Raw genomic sequence first — 20,126 nt, 5'->3', positions numbered from 1 at the left:
ACACCTTCCATCCTTACGGGCCCCTGACCAGACACAAGAGACCATTGTGGGGCAGCTGGGAAAACATCTCAGCTGAATGACTTGACTCTTTGCCTTGGATTTTCCCCAGGAGCCGGCAGTGACCTGGAAGATTTTCCTTGTGCCCCTTTCTGCTTCATGCCTCGTTTGTTGGATAATTCATGAACGTTGACTGAGGAGGGGCCCAGGGGAGGTGAAGCCGCTCAAGAAGGAGGCATTTACAGCCCCTCAACACCAATGATCCCACTCTGGACACTCCAAACTGTGGGAGCAGCAGCTCATTGGAAGAGGGAAATGTCCCCAGTTTGGTGTTTGAGAGAGAGATGGACGAGAGACGTGAACAGGGTGCCTGAGGTGCAGCTGATCCCCCCTGGACTGTCTCTTTCCTTCCCTCTGAGCAGGGCTGGGAGCACCTGGGAAATTCCTCTTGTTCCTGCAGTCCCTCCTGTGGGATTTTTGCCACCCTCTGGTTCCAAATGGATTTGAGGCCTGGCTGTTCTCCTCAGGCCGTGACCCACAGGGAGGTGTTGTGGTGACTCACAGAGGGAAAGGGGAGGAGAAAAGGGGGTCCTGTTCTCCCCACATTTATGTCTGCTTTCCCAAGTTCCTGGTTCCCAGAGTCCCTCAGTAGCTGCACGAGGGGGGGGGGGGGGGGGACCAGACTCAGCAGGAGGTCTCTGTCCTGTTGTCCTGGTTTTCACTGGGATAATGGGCTGGTTTACAGTCACTGCCCACAACAGGGACCTGTCTCAGCACAGAATCATCGAATCATGGATTGGTTTGGGTGGGAAGGGACCTCAAAGCTCATCCTGTGCCACCCCCTGCCATGGGCAGGGACACCTTCCACTAGCCCAGGTTACTCCAAGCCCTGTTCATCCTGGTCTTGGACACTTCCAGGGATGGGGAAGCCACATCTTCTCAGGGCAACCTGTGCCAGGGCCTCCCCCCTCACAGGGAAAACTTTCTTCCCAATATCCCCCTAAGCCTGCCCTCTGTCAGTGGGAAGCCATTCCCCCTTCTCCCATCACTACAGGTCCTTGTCCAAAATCCCTCGGCAGCTCTCAGGGAGCCCCTCGAGGCACTGGAAGGGGCTCTAAGGCCTCTCTGGAGCCTTTTCTTCTCCAGGTTGAACAATCCCAATTGTCCCAGAGCAGAGGGGCTCCAGCCCTCAGAGCATCTTTGTGGCCTCCTCTGGATCCACTCCAGCAGGTTCATTCCTCCTGATCTGGACCCCCAGAGCTGGAGGCAGCTCTGCAGGTGGGGTCTCACCTGAGGAGAGCAGAGGGACACATTCCCCTCCTCCCCTGCCCCCGGGATGAGCCCCGCACACGGGGGGTTTCCGGGCTGACTCGTGTCCCATTTGTCACCCACCAGCACCCCCAGAGCCCTCTCCCAGCAGGGACTTCCATCCCTTCCTCCCCCAGCCTGCACCGATCCCGGGGGTTGCCCTGACCCGGCTGCACCACCTTGGTCTTGTCCAACCTCAGCAGATTCCCGTGTGTGCCGGGAAACGGGGGGAAGGGGAATTCACCCGACTCTTGGAGATTTGTTTGTCTGGTGGTGCCCCAGGGAAAAACAAAACCCTGTCAGTCCCATCTAGTCTGTCCCATATTCCACCCAGGAACCCTCCACCAAACAGATCCACAATGAGGTGGGGGGAATTCCAGGGCCCTTTTTGGGCACTGACATGTCACAGCCGAAGGAAAACCCCTCAGTGGATATTTCCACCAGTTACTCCGGCATCAACAAAACTGGCAGCACCTTTATAAAGGACTCCCTCCAACAGTCTGTGGAATAACACTCTTTATTAATACAAATTGGCACAGGTTAAAGGTTCCTGGTGCTCAGGGACAGGGTCTGGCTGCAAAAACACACTTCAAACAATCTCAAAATTGTTGTTAAAGTAAAGCAAAGCACAAACTCCAAACCAATCCACAGGTGCCACCTGTTCCCTGCTGGCTGAGGGATCCCAGTGCTCCCAGTCCCTCCCAGTCCTTCCCAATCCATCTCTTATCGCAGTAACTCCCTCCCAGTGCCCCCCAGTGCTCCCAGTGACGCCCTGGATCCCAGTGTTCCCCTGGGATTATCTGGGATCATCCCAGTTTTCCCGTGGGATCATCCCAGTGTTCCCATGGGATCATCCCCTTGGGAATGGGATCCACAATTCCCCAAATCGTCCCTGAATCCCACCCTAAAACCTCCCATTCCTGACCCCCTGGATCCCAGTGTTCCCATGGGATCATCTGGGATCATCCCGGTATTCCTATGGGATCATCCCCTTGGGAATGTGATCCACAATTCCCAAATTGAAACCCCCAAATCCTCCCCAATTCCCACCCCAAACACCTCCTTCTGGTCTCTTTTTCCATGCCATATCCCAATTTTCCCAAGGGATCATCCTGGTTTTTCCATGGGATCATCCCCTCAGGAACGGGATCCACAATTCCCAACTTCCCCCCCCCCCCCCCCACAATTTGGGACCAAAAACACGGCCTCACCCCCCTCCCAAAATCCAGGATGTGGGGTCTGGGTCATCCCAAGAGGTTGGAGTGGGATCCACACGTGCAGATCGCGGAATTCCGAGAGAGTTTTGGGAATTTCGGGCGTGGTTTTTTCCTTAATATTGTTATTCAGGGTTGTAGCAAACCATGGGGTTGGTGGATTAAAATGAAAACATTTGGACGAGCCCAGAGGGTGAAATCCAGGACTTGGCGATGCCACGAGGGGATTCAGGTGTTTATGGGATTCAGGTGTTTACGGGAGGGGAAAAATCAGGGAAAAGGGGGAAAAAACCCGGGGAAAGCCGAAAAACTCCGGCTGAAGGACTGACGATAGAGTTGGTGCGGGCAGAGCGGCGCGGCGTGCGCGCCTCCGTCTCGGTGGTCACTTCCGGCGCCGCCATGCTGGGGAGGTCGGCGGGGCGACTGTCGGGGATCGTGGTGCTGGTCATGGATGTGTTTTGGGGGGGATTTGGGGGAGTTTTGGGGTGTTTTGGGGGCGAGAGGGAAGGGGAGACCCCCAGGGGAGGAGTGAGGGGGGACTTAGGGCGGGGAGACCCCCGGGAGGGACACTGGGAGGGGTTAAAGGTGACACTGGTGATACTAGGAGGGTCACTGGTGATACTGGGATGGTCACAGACCCCTCTGGTGACACTGAGGGAGGTCACTGGTGACAGTAGACCCCACTGGTGACACTGGGAGGACACTGGGAGGAAGCATCGAGGACATCCCAAAGGCAAAACCAGTCCCGCCAGCAACGTCGGACCCCAGATTAATGCAGCCAATCTAGAAGTTGCCGTGACAGGAGTCGTGTGGCAGCGCCAAGTGCTGGGAGATGCACCCCCAGCCAGGAAGCATCAAGGACATCACACACGTGAAACTGGTTCTGTCAGCAACATATCAAATCCCTTTATCAAATCCCTTCAATAAATGTATAGGATTGCTTTTTAAAATATTTTTACGCATTTGCAAAATTAGGCAAGTGGTACTTTGGATGTTGTAGAGTTTAGCAGATTGTTTCATCCTAATGTTTCACCTGAGACATTGGAGGCTAATTGCAAAGCCCAAGGCTTAGCAGTATCTTTGCGCAGGTTTCCCTTTCATCCCCCTTGGCTTTTGGCACAGCTTTCCTTTCCTTCCTATTCTGTGGTTTCCCCTTGGTGTTGCAAGGGAGACGTTTGGAATGTTTTGCAATCCAGCGGTGCCACCGCCTTGATGCACTGAAGGCAGGGAAGCACTGGCGGGGTGTTGGCAGCCCCGTCCTGTCCCTGCTGCCGGCGGCCCGGGGGCAGGAGCGCCCCGGCGGTGCCATGGCGGGGTTCCCCTCAGGTGTGGGCAGCCGCAGCCCGGCTGTGTAGGGCGGCCCCGGCGGTGCCATGGCGGGGTTCCCCTCAGGGCGGCCCCCGCTGCCCGCGCACGGCAGTGTTGCCGGGGCAGCCTCTTCCCCAGGCACATCTGTGCGCTGTGACCCAGCGGCGACCGCTTCCCGCTCCAAGAGCCCGCAGGAATGGCTGCCTGGCTCCAAACTGCCCGCCGGGAGTGCGCTGGGATCGCAGGGGGAGCTCTGCCCGGGGCAGCCCCCGCACTCAGTCGCCCCGAGCCTTCCCGCCCTCCCCGCACACGGTCGGCACTTTGGGAACGGCCGCGGTCGGCGCTGGAGTGGCGGCGCTCGGGCACGAGGGAGAGCCCGGGAAAAGCGTCGGGAACATTCTGGCACTGAGGGGAGCGCGGGCTCCGAACTTGGGCACTGAAATGATCGTGGGCCCGAGCGGGGGAGGGTCCCGGGAACGCAGCGCAGGAGAGGACGGCGAGCGCCGCGGGTTGGGCTTCGCTGCCCTGGAGGCAAAAACTGCCCCGTGCACCATCCAGAGATTTCCCATCGACCTTTCCCCAAACCTGCCAAGTGGGACAGGACATCAGAGCTGCGCTCTGCCCAGACCCCAGGAAAGAAACCCCATCCCTTCCAACCAGCTCAGGGAAAAACATCCGGCTCCCAGCAGCTCCACAGAGGCTCCAGCACAGGAGCCTTGTCCCCCAGGCACATCTGTGGACTGTGCCCTGCCCAGAGCCCTGGGGCTGCCTGTGGAAGCCCCGAGGCTGTGGGATTTGCAAGGGGTGACCTTTAAAGGGCTCTCCCAACCCCAAGCCTTCTACCCTTCTACGGCTCTAATCTGCGCTGCAGTGTGGTACTTACACAAGGGGCAGCTATGTCCTGTGCTGGTTTAAAATCTGCCTGCCAGCCTGAATTCAGGCAGCGAGACAAAGACCCAGCTACCGGATTTTTTTGCTATTTACTAGGTGCCTCTGTGCCCAATGCTTGAACCTGCCCAGGACTCGCTGGACGGCAGCAGAGCCTTGTGGTGCCTCAGCCACTCCTCCCAGTCCCATACCATCAGCAAACGTGCTGAGGGTGCTCTCCGTCCCTTCTGCCAGGTCACTGGGCAACCGGTCAAACAAGGCTGGCCCCAGCACTGAGCCCCGCGCTCACAACTCTCTGAGCTCTGCCATTCAGCCAGGTCTCAACCCCCTCAGTGTCCACTCATCTAAGCCACACTTCCTGAACTGCCTGTGAGGGTCTTCTGGGAGGCAGGGTCAAAAGCCTTGCTGAAGTCACGGCAGACAACAGGCACTGCTCTCCCCTCATCTAGCCAGCCAATCGTTCCAGCCCAGAAGGCTAGGAGACTGGTCAAGCATGATTTTCCCTTCCTTTTATTCCACAGGCTTAGAGATGACATGCAGCATGAGCTGTTCTGTCCCCTTTCTGGGGATGGAGGTGACCGTATTGGGCCTGTCATTTCCTGGGTCCCTCTTGCTGCTCTTTTTGAAGACTGGAGTGATGTCGGCTTTCCTGCAGTCCTCAGGCTCCTCTACTGGGGAATCAGCATCCCTGATGTGCTGGCAGTGTTCCCTGTGCCAGGGGCAGGAGCAGAGATTTGCCTTGGCCAGGGCCAGAGCCCTGGAGTGGCACTGCCTGAACAGCCCTTTTCGTGCAGCAGTGGCTGCCCAACAGTCCTCGGTGGCTGCCCCAGGGCCTGGCATTTGACCCTGCGCTTGCTGCAGCAGCAGCAGCCGCCCCGGCTCTGTGGTTACCGAGGGCTCGGGACCCGCTGCGGAACCTCGGTTGCCAAGGGGCCGCCTCACACTGGGTGGTGGGGGCTGGGGCCATCCCTGCCCATATTTCAGGTGCAGGGTGCTGAGGTCACAGTGGCCACTGTGACCCGTGGGGCCAAGGGCACAAAACGGGACTCTGGGCTCGGGCCCAGTATCAGTGTTACCTGACAACGAGAGGAGAAGGAAGAGGAGGGACAGCGCTGCCCAGGGAGAGCCTCAGAGCTTGGGGCTCTTGGCCTGTGCTGCAGCTACAGTCACCTCGCCCTTCTCAGACTCAGTGAAGGAGCATTTTGACGAGGCTACAGTGGATAGGAAAAAAGGAGGAGAAGGCGGACAGAGACAGGAGTCAGGGGCAGTAGGGGGGCCCTAACCCCCCGGGCTCTGCCCCTCTGTTGCAAACGCCTCTCGCTTCTTTTGCACAGACAGTGGAGGAGCACCTGGAGGAGACCTCGGTGTTCCAAGGACAGGGACTCCCTGCTGACAGTCACCATGTCACACAGGGAGGAGGAGGCCCCCAGAGGGAGGGAGCCAGGTGAGAGCAAAGTGCCCCCCTCTCAGCCTGGCAGAGGGGCTGTCGGGGCGGGCAGCACAGGTGCCATGCCTGGGGCCATTGTCTCTCTCCCCTCCAGCATGCCTGCTGTGTCAGCGATCCGAGGCTAACCTGGACATCTGTGGGGAAAAACTCTTCATACATGGGCTCTGTGCCCACGAGTTCTGCCTGGTGAGTTGCTCTGTGGGCTCCCTCCACTTTTTGACAGGCAGTCCCTGCCACTCTCTCCTCATCAGTGAGTGTCATTTTCCTGCAGTTTTTTGCCACCAACTTTCCTGACCGCCCGGTTCATCGAGGAGGACTCTGGTGTCTTCCCTCATGGGAGATCCGAGCTGTAGTCTCCCTGGCGGCTCAGCAGGTGAGACCCTGACTAGAGTAGGGAGATTTGTACCAGGCAGGGTTTGCTGGAGCTTAGCCCAAAACCCGAGCAAGAAAGTCCAGCCCTTCCAAGCAGTTCTGGGAGAAGGAGGAGGCCCTGAGGCTGCTGCTGATGGGGTTACTCTGCTCTTTCCAGATCTGCTGCATCTGTGGCCAGAGAGGGGCCACCATTTCCTGCTGTAGAAGAAACTGTGACCTGAGCTTCCACCTGCCCTGTGCCAAGCAGGGAGGCTGTGTCACCCAGTTCTGCAGACCATTCAGGTACCTGCTGTCCCTTCCTCACCACCACCAGGGAAGGGCCCAGCACTTCTCTCCTCACCCACCCCTTTTCCCCCCAGGGCCTTCTGCCCCGCACACAGCCCAGAGCAGGCAGTGGAGGCGACACCAGAGCCAGGCACCCAATGCCTCATCTGCATGGAGCCTGTGGAGGACAGAAAGACCTTCAACACCCTGGTGTGCCCAGCCTGCAAAACCACCTGGTTCCACAGGGACTGCATCCAAGTAGGAGTGGTTCTGTCACCCTGAGGGGCACAGCAGGGGCTCAGCAGCACCAGGGCCTCACTCTTGCTGCTTGTGTTTCTCCTGCAGGGACAGGCTCTGCATGCTGGTCGTTTCTCCTTCCAGTGCCCCCTCTGCAGAAATGATGAGGCATTTATAAGAGATATGTTCACCGTGGGGATCCAAATCCCCTTGAGGTTGGTGTCCCTCTGCCTGGCTCACAACACAGGGGGTGCAAGTGCTGTGCTGTGCCAGGGCCTGCCCCAGCAGTCCTGGCCCTGCCCTGGTCCCTGAGTCCCGGGTTCAGCTTCCAGCAGGAGCTGGAAATGGCACAGGGGGAAGGGCAGGGACACCCTGCACCTGCCTGATGCCGGGGCAGAGGGAGTTAATCAGTTTTCCTTTTCCCATCAGACCACCATCATGGGAGGGCTTTAATGCATTCAATGAGCTGGGAGACAGACACAGGCGCTGCGATGCCAGTGAGTGCCTTTTTCCAGGAGGCAGGCAGGAGGCAGAGGAGGAGGGGTAAGTTGCCAAAGCTGCACCCCAGGGCTCTGCAGGGCTTGAAGCAGAAGGACCCAGGAGAAGAGCTCAGCCAGATAATCCCACGCTTTGGACACTTTGTCCTCACCTCCATGAATCCGTTTGCTTCCCCAGGCCCTGGCAATTGCTCCTGTGCTCCTCCTGTGCTGCCGAGGGCACTCACAGACGCTGCTCTGGCCTGAGGAACAGCATAACCAGATGGGAATGTGATGGCTGTGCTGGTCTGAGGAGAGGTAACAGGCAAAACACCCTGGTGACTGTGGGTCAGGCAGTGGGTGCCCAGGGTGGGTTTGGCGGAGCCTGTCTGCTCCAGGAGGGCTGGAGGCACTGCTCTGGCCTATCCTGGCCCAGGTCTGGGGTGGCCTTGACATTCCTGCTTCCCCTCACAGACTCCCGAGATGAGTCAGAGCTTGCTGGTGTCAGCGTGGCCAGACAGTCAGGATTGGAGCCTTCTGATGGCTCCAGGGAACCCGAGACCGTCAACCCCAACACAGGCAGCCTGGTGCTATCAGGGTTGTCTCCCAGTTCTGCACCACTGGAGACCATCAGCCCCAGCCCCAGCATCCAGGTGCCATCCCCTGGATCTTCAGCACCACAGACCAGCAACCACCGTACCAACCCCCAGGCAACATCGGAGCAGTCTCTGCAATCTCCCTCACAAGAGACGAGCAGCTCCAGCCCTGACAGTCAGGCAACATCAGGGTCATCCCAGAGCAGCTTCCCAGCAACTGAGGACAGCAGCTGCTCCAGCAGTCGGGGGCCTGACCGCCGGCAAAACCACCCCCGTCGGCAACGTCGGGCCCAAAATCCACACCTTCAGTCCAGAAGTCCCCTGGACAGGACTCATGTGCCAGCACCAAGTCCTGGGAGGCGCAGGCCCAGGCAGAGACCATCAGGGACATCCCCCAGGCGAAACCGCTCCCGCCTGCAACGTCCAACCCCAAATCCATCCGGCCGGTCCAGAAGTCCCCATGGCAGGAACTGCACACCAGCACCAAGTACTGGGAGGCGAAACCCAAGGGAGACAGCAGCCAGGACTTCCCAAAGGCAACACCACTCCCGCCAGCAGCGTCGGACGCCGAACTCATCCAGCAGATCCAGAAGTCGCCAGGACAGGAGCCGTGTTAGAGCACCAGGTGCTGCCAGGCGCACTCACCGGTGGGACGGTGAGACAGGGACCCACCGCTGACACGTCCCATGTCACACAGGGAGGAGCAGGCCCCCAAAGGGAGAGAGCCAGGTGAGAGCAAAGTGCCCCTCCCGCAGCCTGGCAGAGGGGCTGTCGGGGTGGGCAGCACAGGTGCCATGCCCGGGGCCATTGTCTCTCTCCCCTCCAGCATGCCTGCTGTGTCACCCTTCAGAGGCCGACCCGGACATCTGTGGGGAAAAAAACTTCAGATAAATGGGCTCTGTGTCCACGAGTTCTGCCTGGTGAGTTGCTCCGTGGGCTCCCTCCATTTTTTGACAGGCAGTCCCTGCCACTCTCTCATTAGTGAGTCTCAGTTTTTTGCCAGCCACCTTCTTCAGCACAATGATGGTCAAGTAGGACTCTTTGGCTTTCTCCCAAGGGATATCCTAGATGTAGTTTCCTGGGTGGCACAGAAGGTGAGAGAGCCTGACAAGAGCAGGGAGATTTGTGCCAGGCAGGGTTTGCTGGAGTTTAACCCAGACCCCAAGCAAGAAAGCCCAGCCCTTCCAAGCAGCTCTGGGAGAAGGAGGAGGCCCTGAGGCTGCTGCTGATGGGGCTGCTCTGCTCTTTCCAGAGCTGCTGCATCTGTGGCCAGAGACGGGCCACCATTTCCTGCTGTGAAACAGACTGTGACCTGCAGGGAAGGGCAGGGACACCCTGCACCTGCCCGATGCCGGGGCAGAGGGAGCTCATCAGTTTTCCTTTTCCCATCAGGCCACCATCATGGGGGAGCTTTAATGCATTCGATGAGATGGGAGACAGACACAGGCACTGTGATGCCAGTGAGTGCCTTTTTCCAGGAGGCAGGCAGGAGGCAGAGGAGGAAGGGTAAGTTGCCAAAGCTGCACCCCAGGGCTCTGCAGGGCTTGAAGCAGAAGCACCCAGGAGAAGAGCTCAGCTCCTCCATGAACCCGTTTGTTTCCCCAGACCCTGGGAACTGCTGCTGTGCTCCTCCTGTGTTGCCAAGGGCACCCACAGACACTGCTGTGGACTGAGGAACAACATAACCAGCTGGGAATGTGATGGCTGTGCTGGTCTGGGCACAGGTAAAAGGCAAAGTACCCTGGTGACCCTGGGTCTGGTGCCCCTGGGCCTGGCAACGGGTGTCCAGGGTTGGCTTGGCTGAGCTTGTCTGCTCCAGGAGGACTGGAGACACTGCTCTGGCCTATCTTGTCCCAGGCCTGGAGAGATTTTGGGGTCCCAAGCCAGGAATTGCGGATCCCATTCCCAGCAGGACGCTCCCACCAGAATACTGGGATGCTCCCATGGGAACACTGGGATCCAGAGGGTCGGGAAGGAGGGATTTTCCCGGGATTCCCCCCTACTCGTGGTGGGCCATGAGCAGCATCATGGCCATGCCTGCCAGCAGCTGCAGCAGCACCGGCCCCGGGCCGGAATTCCGCAGGATCTTGGGAATGACGGACACGGTGCCCAGGGAGATGAAGCCGCCGGCGGTGAAGGGAAGGATCCCGGAGCCCGCGGCCGCCCCGGAGCCCTCGGCCAGCAGGGAACAGGCGGCACCGGCAACCGCGGCCAGGACCATCACCAGCTGGAGATACATCACCTGGGGTGGAGAAACAGGGGAACTGGGAGCACTGGGAGGGACTGGGAGAGGGTAATAGGGTCACTGGGAGCACTGGGAGGGATTGGGAAGGGAATGAGGGACACTGGAGGAAGTGGGAGGGACTGGGAAGAGAAGGGAATGGGAGGCACTGGAGGGACTGGGACCACTGGGAGGGACTGGGGGGACTGGGAGCCCTCGGTCAGCAGGGAACGGGTGGCACCGGCAACCGCGGCCAGGGCAGTGACCAGCTGCAGACACATGGCCTGGGACACGGATAATGGGGTCACTGGGAGCACTGGGAGGGACTGGGAGGGGGTTAGAGGGGTAAGAGATGGATTGGGAAGGATTGGGAGGGACTGGGAGCAGGGAACAGGCGGCATCGGCAACTGCGGCCAGGGCCGTCACCAGCTGGAGACACATCAGCTGCGAGGGGATAACGGGGTCACTGGGAGCACTGGGAGCACTGGGAGCACTGGGAGAGGGATAATGGGGTACTGGGAGGGACTGGGAGGGGATTAAAGGGATAAGAGATGGATTGGGAAGGACTGGGAGCACTGGGAGGCATTGGGAGGGACTTGGGGCACTGGGAGGGGGTTACAGGGATAAGAGATGGATTGGGAAGGAGTGGGAGGGACTGGTGGGACTGGGAGCAGGGAACAGGCGGCGCCGGCAACCACTGCCAGAGAGGTGACCAAGTGGAGACACATCAGCTGGGAGGGGATAACGGGGTCACTGGGAGGGACTGGGAGGGGGTTACAGGGGTAAGAGATGGATTGGGAAGGACTGGGAGGGACTGGGAACACTGGGATCCATCAACCAGCAAGGAACAGGTGGCGCCTGTTTGGTTTGGTTTAGAATTTGTGCTTTACTTTGCTTTAACAATTTTGACGTTGTTCAAAGAGTGTTTTTGCAGCCAGACCCTGTCCCTGACGACCACGAACCTTTAACCTGTGCCAATTTGTATTAATAAAGAGTGTTATTCCACAGACTGTTGGAGGAAGTCCTTTATAAAGGTGCTGCCAGTTTTGTCAATGCTGGAGTAACTGGTGGAAATATCCACTGAGGGGTTTTCCTTTGGCTGTGACGTGTCAGTCCCCGAAAAAGGGCCTTGGAATTCCCCCCACCTCATTGTGGATCTGTTTGGTGGAGGGTTCCTGGGTGGAATATGGGACAGACTAGATGGGACTGACAGGGTTTTGTTTTTCCCTGGGGCACCACCAGACAAACAAATCTCCAAGAGTCGGGTGAATTCCCCTTCCCCCCGTTTCCCGACACACACGGGAATCTGCTGAGGTTGGACAAGACCAAGGTGGTGCAGCCGGGTCAGAGCAACCCCCGGGATCGGTGCAGGCTGGGGGAGGAAGGGATGGAAGTCCCTGCTGGGAGAGGGCTCTGGGGGTGCTGGTGGGTGACAAATGGGACACGAGCCAGCCCGGAAACCCCTCATGTGCGGGGCTCATCCCGGGGGCAGGGGAGGAGGGGAATGTGCCCCTCTGCTCTGCTCAGGTGAGACCTCAGAGCTGGAGGTAGCACTGCAGGTGGGGTCTCAGCTGAGCGGAGCAGAGGGGCAGAACCCCTCTCCCCTGTTGCCCACGCTGTGGGATGAGCCCAGGACACGGGGGGGTTGTGGGCTGTGAGCTCCCATTGCTGGCTCCCATCCTACTTTTCATCCCCCACTATCCCCATGGCCTCGGATGCAGGGCTGCTCTCCATCCCTTCAGCCGCGAGCCTGTCCCTTGAGATCTGGGGGCATTTGACACCCACTGGCTCCTTTGATCCCCTTTCCCATCCCTCCCAGAGCACAGGAAGGACTGAGGGACCTTGGCCGATTGTCCCTGACCCTCCCCTGCCCCGACACCAAGCTGTGCTCCTTGGGGACGGTGCTTGGACAGCCCCAGTCAGACCCTGTTTCCCGCTGTGCCCCCAAACTGTGCCAGCAGTGCCAGGGCCTGTCCCTGCCTGTGATCCCAGCACGGACACGCAGCAGGACTGTGACCAAGCTGCCGGAGCACTCAGGCCTTGCACCCACAGCAGGGCTGGCAAGGGGAGTGGGGAGCTGCAAAGAGCAGCTGTGGAAAGAGCAGGAGCCCTTGGCCCTGGCCCTGCTGCTGGGCTGGGAATCTCTTCCCTCCTCCTCTGCACAAAGGCACTGCCCCTGCAGCTCCACAGAAGGGCTGAGGAAGCATCTTGGACACACAGGTCACTGCAGGGCACTTGATTTTCTTGAAATACACAGTGATCGTGGCACCTCAGTGTGTCTGTACACAAGAATGGTAGATACTTTATGGAAAACAGTAACACAAGTGAAAAAAAAAAAAAGGAATGCAAATATAAAGTACACCAATACAACAAGAACAAAATGGACATGTAGCACAAAGCAGTCTGACATCCTGGATGCTGTGAAGAAGAAAAAAGGCACTTCATTGCTTCTGAAAAGCATCCAGTCATTTTCCTCCAGGTATCCTTGAGGTCCTGGTTCCTCCTGGGGTGGTTCAGTGCTGGAGGCACCACCGAGTCCAGAACTGACCTCAGCAGTTCCAGCAGCAGGGAGGAGATGGAGGGGGCTTCAGGTGGGCAAACCTGACAGTGCTGACAAAGAGGGAGATCACAGCCAGGGGAGGGAGACCCGTGGAAAAGGCTCTAAAAAACCCTCCCTGAAGTGGGACAGGTCCTGGGAGCTGTCTAAAACCAGCTGCTGGATTTCACTCCGAAGGTTGCTGTGTGGCAGGGGTGAACAAACCCATTCTTGTGCAGGGGTTGGCATCAGAATGACTAAGAGGCCACACAAGCTATTTAGGGGGTGCCAGAGGCAAAGCTACACGACTGCCTGAGGGGCTGTAATTCCTGAGAGCATGGCACGCTGCCCAGAGCTGATGGCTCAGGGTTACCTGCAAATAAAAAGAACTATTTATGTGAGAGGGCAGGTTTTCAAATAGACTTCTTGTGAATTTGGAAATAGTTTTTGTCATAGTTTCAGGGTCAACTGTCCTTAGACATGTCTGTGCCTTTAAGTCGACAACCTGCAGATACTACCAGTGTGTGTGTGGGGGCGGTCCTGGGAGCTCTCTCTCCTCAGCCCAGAGTTTTAATCACTGTCTTGTCTGATGACTCCTGCAAGTTTAATTTTATTTACATGTCAAAGAGGCTGAGCTAACCACTGAGCACCCAGCCTTCACACAGCTCCAGGCAATCTGCTGTAGCCATGACTGGGAAAATAAAGCATTCACCCTATTTCCTCATTGTCTGAGCATTATTCATGGAGCTCTCCTAGGCACAGATGTGAATTCATCAAGTCTCTGTCTTGTTTGGCAGGACCCTGTCACAGTCTTTGCTGTATTTTCTTAACTGAGAGCTGAGAAGCCACTGACCCCTGTTTTGTCTGGTCACTGTACACTGCTGTGTGTGATGGAGGCTCTTCCATCTACTTAAACAGCCCATTACCCAGGTTCTGACCAAAGCAGTTTTATTCCTTGTTTGGCTAGTTGTTTTCACTGTCTTACCTATTTTTCTTATGCTACCCTATTACTTTTTACACACTGATACCCACATGCATGTGCCAAAATTGGTTTAAAAGGAGCACAACTGTTTTGTGTGAAGTAGTATTTTGCACTAAAGTGTTACAGGACTCACTGGCAGTAACATGGACCCTGTAAAAATTGGGGGGGAAAAAAAACCCTCAAACAGAATGCTGTGTGCCTGGATCTGGGGAAAGCAGCACGTTCCCTGTAATTTTGCACACACAGATCTCCTAACATGCAGCTGGGTTAAACATTGGATAAGGAATAATGAGGATTTCCAACAGTTCTGCTGATACAGATTCCCCCTCTGAAATGGCTCAAGGCCGGATGATTCTGAGAGAACTATCAGGAGCCTTGAACTTCATTAGGGATTGTTTGTGGCCAGGTGTGATGTCAGATGATCAGAAAATGCCACCAGCTGTTGGATTTAAGTTCCATGGAAAGTGGGATGGATCAGGACCTCGTCTAAGAAAACTTTTTTTTTTTAAATGAGCACAGCAGCTTTTTTAATGAATAGTGTGATAGAAGGGTTCAGAAATGAAAGGAAAAGGCATTCTGGTGTACAGGCATCTCATCTGGCTCTTGGAGCAGCCACCAGCACACTGAGTAGAGCACTGTACTTACCAAGTTGAGGAGGTGAACCCGTGTTTCACCCTCAACCACGGTGTCCTTGAAGGTAAGGACATGGACATTGCACCTTGCAGTGCTAAAACCGGACACCTGTTTCATATAAAACTCTGCCCCTTGGTCATCTCAGGTCCCAGCTGAAAAAAATAGGAATTTTTGTACCCTTTGAGGTAATTTTGGTCTCAAAGTAACATCTTCCTAGAAGAGTAAGCATAGCTCTTGTGTTTTCATAGCCTGCCCTCTTAAAGAAACCTAGAAATAAAAGCTATTTTCAGTTATTACTTGGTTTTCACTGCCTAAAAAAAAGGTTGCTACAATTATGCATTAGTATTAATGCTGTAAAACACCGTGGGGCTCACACAAGAAAAACCCAGCAGGAAAAGTGAGCAGAAAATTCTGCACATAGAAGAAACCAAGTTTTGCTGCTAATAGGTAGATTCTGGATACCCATTGCTGCAAAGGTAAATCACAGCATTTCTCTAGCAGCTCTCCTGCCAGAGTAACACTTAATGATGTTAATAACCACACAGGAGACTGTTTGAGAGCTAAAATACAACAAAGCAGCACAACCCCAGCCTTTTGTGCTTTGAATGCCTCTTCTGCTCTCACCCACAGCCTCTCAGGGCAAGGGTAATTGAGTTATTTGGGCAGTAAGGAGACAGAAAGAAATAAGGGCTTAATCATATACTCTGAGCCATTTTTTGTAGAAGCACGCAGCACCCGGGAGCTCAGCCAGCTTTTCAAAGAACTCAGCTCCTACCAACTCTCCCAGAGCTTCGGAGTCGTCAGGCACGTCTGCGTCTCACCTGAGACCACTTTCATCTGCCTGAAAGAGAACTAGCAGCCTCAGTGGCTCTGTAGCAGATTCCCAGCTCCCTGCCGAGCTGGTGTGGCTGTAGGCAGTGCCCAGACTGCCCATGGATGCCCAAGGGCATTTGGATCTCTCCTGTCCCATGGCACAGCGCTCCTGCATGGCTGGAAAGCAACCCCTGGCCAGGCTGCACATATTTAGATGTGCTGGCTAAAGACAAACCTGTCTTGATGGCCACCTTATGGTATGGCTTAATCCCACCCATGGAAGCGTTCAATAGCTGCAGAAAAGCTGCTCTGGCTGTGTTTGGGTTACCTGGAGTGTATGTCCTGCAATGAGAGTTTTGTGCCCTCAGTGGAGAAGTTGTAGCACTCAAACCACGAGAGAGAAACACCAGCTGGAGAAAGAGTATTCAGCTGGGAAGGACAGATACAGCCATGACTCTATAGCTGATGGCCTCAAGTTGTGCCAGGGAAGGTTTAGAACGCATATTAGGAATAATTGCTTCACAGAAAGGATGTTCAGGCATTTAACAGGCTGCCCAGGGAAGTGATGGAGTCCATGGAATTGTTCAAAAAACATGTAGAGTGGTGCTTAAGGACATGGTGTAGTGGTGGACCATGTCAGGTTAAGGGTTAAGCTTTGGCTCAGAACAAGCACAAATATTTAAAAGACTTTGCATATTTGAGTAGTTCTTGGCCTGCGTTGCTTAGATTTAGCCATATGCTTATACGCGGAGCCTTGAACCTCCGCCGCGCGGAGCGGAAGCCCCTGCTGGGGGGGAGCTCCCGAGCCTCGAACCTCGTGGCCGGGACCCTCCCTCCGCGGCCGGGGGCCGTTCCTGCGGCGGCTGGGGCTTGAGCCGGGGCGGTTGAGCCCTTGACCACAGCCGTTCCAGGAGAGAGGTGAAACAGGGGGAGCCTTGCCGGTAGGTGCTGCACCTCCATTAAAGAGGAGAAGGAAGATTCGGAGCACACAGAGGTTTGGCGTTCCAGGGTTGGGGGGGAGGGGTTGGGGGGGGGATTACCGTAGTGTGTCAAGCAGGCCGTGGTGGTCCGCCGACTAGCAGGAGGGAGAGTGGTACAATCCCGTATGTAATGTCGCAGGTGAGTAGTGTGCCTGAAGATATGTGGAAACACAGTGGGGATAGGATAAGGTCAGGGTGGATAGTAGGTTCTTTTAGAATAATGGGGAGCCCCGCCAGGCTGGGGCCAATAAAAGGCACCCCTGCCTGGTTGGGTACTGGGGTCAGAATGTTTGCTTTGTTTGTTCTGTCTGTCTGGTTTTCTCCTGTGGCTACTGCCCAGGCTCGGCATGTTCTGGATATACTTGGTTTGCTCTGTTACATCCTGAAACGGTGGACAGGACAAAGGGTTGTCCCTGGGTACCTCCTCCAGTTTATTTATAGGTAGGTGATAATAAAGCAGGAAATGAAAGACTTGCTCAAGGCGCTCTAATAGGAACATAGTCTCCGTTCCCCTGTGTGGTTGCAAACTGTATGGTACATGCCTCCAGTAGGGTCGCCCATGCCAGACAGATCAAAACCGTAGGACCAGATTTAATACATTCTTGGGCAGGATGAGCTCTTTGGCCTCCTGGCAGTCATCCTAGGAGAAGGACAACTCCAATCCCAAACCCGGGTAGATGGAGCTCGCTTAGCCCTGTAAGGCCATCCATCTAAGAGAAGGTCACTCTAATCAAACCTACGTCCTGAGGACCTCACTACCACCATCCAAGCTCGCTCGGCCCTGGCAGATGAACCTCAGGATTAAAGGGTGGGTTCAGTTCCGCGCACACTGTGTCTCACCTAAAAAATCCACTGCGCAGGCTTGAAGGCCTTACCCACATGCAAAAAGTCCTGTAGTGACGGGCGAGGGTTGAAATGGCAGGTGAAAGGTGCACTGGGAGCCGCAGACCCAACCCTGCATGCAGGCGGTTCAGGATATTGGTCATTTGAGACTGACCGGAATGACAGTCTCTTGGGGCAGCACCCTGAACGACCAAGCAGCCTTTTCAAGGACAGCACTGCTTGCTCCACTCGGAGAGGGACCTAGAAAAGGTGGCCTAAACAAAGCTCATCTCCACTTTCACCTGGTTGGTTAACCGCAGGCCAACGGGCATCTTCTGCCAATGCGGTCGCACAAAGAGCAAAAGACAAAGGCATGCACCTGCCTCCAAAGGTGTACCTAAATTAACTCTAGCATGTTGGAATATCAGAACCATGCTCGATTCTGCGGGTAGTGGACCTCCTGAGCGTCGGTCTGCCCTAATTGCCCATGAGCAACATCGACATCGCCTCTCTCAGTGAAGTTCGCCTTCATGAAGAAGGCAGCCTCAGAGAACATGGTGCCGGTTACACACTCTTTTGGTCAGGCAAGCCCAGAACCGAAAAACACCTCTCAGGAGTTGGCTTCATGATCAAAAACTCCATTGTCCCTAAACTCGAAAATCTGCCGACAGGTCACTCTGACAGCATTATCTCCCTACGCCTTCCGCTAAACAACAAGCAATATGTTGTCATCTTTAGTATATATGCCCCAACTCTCCAAGCTGACCCTGCTGAAAAAGATAAATTTTACGCTGACCTGCGCCTCCTTACCCAAAAGGTTCCTGCAGACGATAAGATCATTATCCTTGGTGATTTCAATGCCAGAGTAGGCAAGAATTTTGAAGCCTGGAAAGGAGTATTAGGCAAGCATGGTGTTGGAAACTGCAACGATAATGGTCGACTTCTGCTAGAATTCTGTGCGGAGCAACAACTCACTGTCACTAATACTATCTTTCAGCAGATAGATAGTCCGAAGACAACCTGGATGCACCCCCGTTCTAAGCATTGGAACCTCATTGATTATGTCTTGGTGCAACAGAGAGATGCCCGCGATGTCCTCCATACCCGTGTGATGCCCAGCGCAGAATGCCAAACAGACCATCGGCTTGTGCGCTGTAAACTCAATTTTAAGCTCAAATTCAAACCAAAGAGGGGCAACATCCCAAGGAGAAGACTCCAAGTTAACAATCTCCAACCAGCCACAGTAAGAGACAGTTTCCAGGCAAACCTTCAAACTAGGCTCAAAAACATTCCCACAGTTTCCTCTCCTGAAACAATCTGGCTTCATATTAAAAACAGCATCCTGCATTCCTCTGAAGAATCCTTAGGGTTCTCCCTCAAGAAGAACAAGGACTGGTTTGACGAAAACAACCAAGAAATCCAAGACTCGTTGAGGAAGAAGAGAACCGCCCACCAAGCACACCTTGCACTACCATCCTGTCACGCAAGAAAAACAGCCTTTCGTCTCGCTTGCAGCAGGCTCCAACAGAAACTCCGTGACATCCAGAACAATTGGTGGATCGATCTAGCTGAAAAAACTCAATTATGCGCAGATACAGGTGACCACAAAGGTTTCTGTGAGGCCTTGAAAAGAGCATACGGGCCTACATACCAGGTCCAAAGCCCTCTACTCAGTGCTGATGGTCAAACCCTTCTAACAGATAAAACCTCCATTCTGAATCGATGGTCTGAACACTTTCAGACTCTTTTCAGTACCAACCGTATAGTCCAAGATTCAGCAATTCAGTCCATCAAACAACAACCAGTAAAGTATGAATTGGATACTGCCCCCACTTTAGGAGAAACCCTCAAGGTCATACAGCAGGTAAAAATCGGCAAGGCAGCTGGGGTTGATGGAATCCCACCTGAAGTCTGGAAACATGGGGGCCTTGCCCTCCACACCAAATTTCACGAGTCTGTGGTGCGCTGCTGGGAGCTCGGTGAACTACCTTCAGACCTTCATGATGCTGTCATCATCACTTCGTATAAGAAGAAAGGTACTAAATCAGATTGCTCAAACTATCGTGGTATTACTCTGCTCTCCATTTCTGGCAAAATCCTGGCAAGAATACTCTTGAACAGACTAATACCCACTCTAGCAGAAGGAATTCTACCTGAAAGTCAATGTGGTTTCAGAGCCAACAGGAGCACCACAGACATGGTATTTGTCCTCAGACAACTGCAAGAGAAGTGTAGGGAACAGAACAAAGGTCTCTATATAACCTTTGTCGACCTCACCAAGGCTTTTGATACTGTGAGCAGAAAAGGTCTGTGGCAGATTTTGGAACGTTTAGGTTGTCCCGCCAAGTTAAAATGATCATCTCACTCCATCAGGATCAGCACGGCCAAGTCAGATATGGCAACACACTTTCTGAACCCTTTTTAATTAAGAATGGTGTGAAACAAGGTTGCGTTCTCGCTCCTACCCTATTCACCGTCTTCTTTAGCATGATGCTCCAAAGGGCCACAGCAGACCTCGATGATCAGGACGGTATCTACATTCGATACCGTACTGATGGAAGTCTATTCAATCTAAGGTGTCTGAAGGCCCACACCAAGACCTTAAACCATCTTGTCCGGGAGTTGCTTTATGCTGATGACGCTGCCCTTGTTGCCCACACAGAAGCAGCCCTGCAGCGTTTAACATCCTGCTTTGCAGATGCTGCTGAGCTCTTTGGGCTGGAAGTCAACTTAAAGAAGACAGAGGTCCTCCATCAACCTGCACCTCAGGAAGTCCCCCATCATCCCCACATCACCATTGGCCAATCAGAGCTCAAATCAGTCCAACAGTTTAATTACCTTGGTAGCCTCATCTCCTCAGATGGTAAGTTCGACGGAGAGATAGACAACAGGTTAGCTAAGGCATATGATGTTTTTGGAAAACTCCACAAGAGAGTATGGCTTAATAAACACTTAAAGAAAAGCACCAGGATCGGTGTTTACAGAGTCATAGTGCTGTCTACTCTCCTATACGGCTCCAAATCGTGGGTCAT

At 54.9% G+C, this 20,126-nt stretch overlaps 1 protein-coding gene across 1 annotated transcript; it reads left to right on the top strand.

The window, feature by feature from the left end:
- Positions 1-5,797: 5,797 nt before the first annotated feature.
- On the top strand, positions 5,798-9,617 carry LOC116779932 (PHD finger protein 7-like). Its single transcript, XM_032674445.1, has 7 exons — positions 5,798-6,159; positions 6,257-6,348; positions 6,434-6,535; positions 6,692-6,816; positions 6,894-7,056; positions 7,144-7,250; positions 9,500-9,617. The coding sequence occupies exons 1-7, from the start codon at positions 6,117-6,119 to the stop codon at positions 9,615-9,617; spliced, it is 750 nt and encodes a 249-aa protein (XP_032530336.1). The 5' UTR covers positions 5,798-6,116.
- The last annotated feature ends 10,509 nt before the right edge of the window (positions 9,618-20,126 follow it).

Source organism: Chiroxiphia lanceolata, chromosome 33 (assembly GCF_009829145.1).
Source record: "Chiroxiphia lanceolata isolate bChiLan1 chromosome 33, bChiLan1.pri, whole genome shotgun sequence".
In the NCBI taxonomy this organism is placed as follows: domain Eukaryota; kingdom Metazoa; phylum Chordata; class Aves; order Passeriformes; family Pipridae; genus Chiroxiphia; species Chiroxiphia lanceolata.
The sequence above is the reverse complement of the archived record's forward strand: the minus strand, read 5'-3'. Positions and strand labels throughout refer to the sequence as shown.

What these genes read in the sequence shown, in the direction of transcription:
- LOC116779932 (XM_032674445.1), top strand. Translation starts at nt 6,117, where the DNA reads ATGTCACACAGGGAGGAGGAGGCCCCCAGAGGGAGGGAGCCAG. An exon ending in CCCCAGAGGGAGGGAGCCAG is followed by an intron (nt 6,160 to 6,256) that starts GTGAGAGCAAAG and finishes TCTCCCCTCCAG; the next exon opens with CATGCCTGCTGTGTCAGCGA. An exon ending in CAGTTCTGCAGACCATTCAG is followed by an intron (nt 6,817 to 6,893) that starts GTACCTGCTGTC and finishes TTTTCCCCCCAG; the next exon opens with GGCCTTCTGCCCCGCACACA.